Genomic DNA, 2117 nt, shown 5'->3' with positions numbered 1-2117 from the left:
GGGACCCTAGGAGGCTGCCCTCAGCCGGATCTGGCCCAGCTGAGCTCCTCTGATTCCAGCAGAGGCTCCTCGGGGACCTGCTGGGACCTGCAGGTATGCAGGCCGCCCTGGAGAGCAGCTTGTTTCCTGTGAGCACACAAGCAGGTGTCCCTGCTGCCTCCACCCCAGTCCCTGCTCCCACGAGGGGGAGAGGGGAAGTAGAGATGCCCAGGCCAGATGTGTGCAAATCAACAAGCTGCTCCTGGCTTGCTGCACGTGTCTCGTGATTCCCTGATGCCCTGAAAGCTTCCTCGGAGGACGTGCAGGAGCCTCTTCAAAGGCTGTGCGTGCGCAAGAGGAAGGCGCACATGCGAAGCTTTGTCTCCACCCGCCTCCAAGGGGAGCATCGCAAGAGTGGGGAGGGCACGCAGCAGAGGGAGGGCAGCTCCCAGGGAGGGTGGGGCACCCCTGGAGGGCAGGCTCCTCCGTGTCCAACCACACCTGCCTTCGCGGAGGCCCACTTCCTGCACCCTCAAACACCAGCAGGCCATGGAGCTACAGAGCTCAAGTCCTGGCTCCCCGCTTACTGGCTATACGACCTCGGAAAGAATGCTCAAGCTCTCCCTGCCTCAGTTTTCTCACCTGCAAAATGCAGATAATCGTAACACTATCCCATAGGGTTGCTACAGGATTAAATTGGCTAACACATTTGGGCTTGGAACAGTAAGCAGCTGGCATGAAACAAACAAGCAATACATGTTAGCTACTGTTGATAATTACTGTCGTCATCATCATCATCATCATCATCATCGTTGCCAAGGCCCCTCTCTTAGCCCCATGGTGTTACACTGCCAGGTATCATGGTCTCATTAAGGCTACTGAACCCCCACACAGAGGAGCAGCCCCAAACCCCAGCCTGCTGCCACTAAGGGCATATCCAGGGCTGCAGCATCCAGACCCATTTGGAAATTGCTGGACTCCAGCCCCGGATCTCAGTGCTGTTTGGACAGCTTGCTGGTTCCACCAGCCTCGATTCACAATGCCCCCCGCCCCCCGAGTCCTGCTTTATTCAAATCCTACCTGGCCTTGGCCAATTCCCCCGCCCCAGATCTAGCCTCAGTGCCCAGCCCAGCCTCCGCACAGAGACACCCCACTCCTCAGCCCAGCCCCTGAAGTCAGGTTCATGGCCAACACCATCAGCACACACAACAGAAAATCCGTCTGTTCTCTCCAGGTCCCGACCCAGCATCTTCGTGCTTCCAAACCAAGTCAGTCTACCATCTGACACTTGTGCCAAGAGCTCATGACGGGAAAGGCATGATCATTTCAGCTTCTACAACCTTTGCTGACAATTCCCCGCCCGGCCTGGAATCACCAGTCCTAGGAACAGACTCCCTGCGGGCACCCTCAGGGATGTCTGCTGCGTGGCCTGCTGCTCCGGGCGGACGGATGTCTGCAGCCCAGCACCGCACCTGCCCCCTCTCTGGGGCCACCGCACATGCTGATGTGGTAGAATTATAATTGGTCTTACTTTCTTGGAACAAAATCCCGAACACGTCTCCACTGTCACGTTGGCCTGTATCAGGGAGTCGGGGAAAGCGTGTGTGATGTTCTCCGGCAGCCTGAAGCACCCACGGTACGTGACCGACCTCCCTGGGGGAAAAACAGGATTTCGGTGAGAAACGGTGCTCCTGGTCGTTGGCGCCTGTCACGAGGGAAACTGGTGGCTTCTGTGTTTCAGCACGTGAAGGGGCGTCCTCAGGAGGGCGGGTTTCACATCAGAGAAGGCAAACTGCCCTAGACGGGGTGTGGCCAAGCCAAGACCCTGGGGGAAGCCAGGCACCAGGACCTTGGTCACCCGGGATCACCGACAAGGGGCCGCTTGTCTGACTTCAGGTCTCACTATTCCCACCAGCTCTTGGGGGACGGTGTCCATTCACCTTTCCTTCCTTTCTTCCTGCCTCCCTCCCCCTACCCCTCCACAAAATCCAGACTGTGCGTCCATCGTGAGCCAGATTGGGCACTAGGGAACCTGCGAGGCAGATGTTCTGGAAAAGCGCATGACATCCCCGTGAATGTGCAGAAAAAAAAGCAGGCCTGGAAATCAGCATCCTGCCAGGTTCCCGTCACTGCGCCAC

The 2117-nt window shown here is 57.8% G+C and overlaps 1 protein-coding gene across 1 annotated transcript in view; it reads right to left on the bottom strand.

Annotated features, from left to right (window-relative positions):
- Positions 1 to 2117, bottom strand: part of WSCD1 (WSC domain containing 1) — a 43110-nt gene that overhangs the window by 30230 nt on the left and 10763 nt on the right. The window contains exon 4 of the mRNA XM_005858887.2: positions 1511 to 1632. Within this exon, the coding sequence (XP_005858949.1) occupies positions 1511 to 1632 (122 nt within the window). The remainder of the gene's footprint in view (positions 1 to 1510; positions 1633 to 2117) is intronic.

This window comes from Myotis brandtii, unplaced genomic scaffold, assembly GCF_000412655.1.
Source record: "Myotis brandtii unplaced genomic scaffold, ASM41265v1 scaffold1223, whole genome shotgun sequence".
NCBI lineage: Eukaryota > Metazoa > Chordata > Mammalia > Chiroptera > Vespertilionidae > Myotis > Myotis brandtii.
Note: the sequence above shows the minus strand (reverse complement) of the source record. Positions and strands in the feature narration are given on the sequence as shown.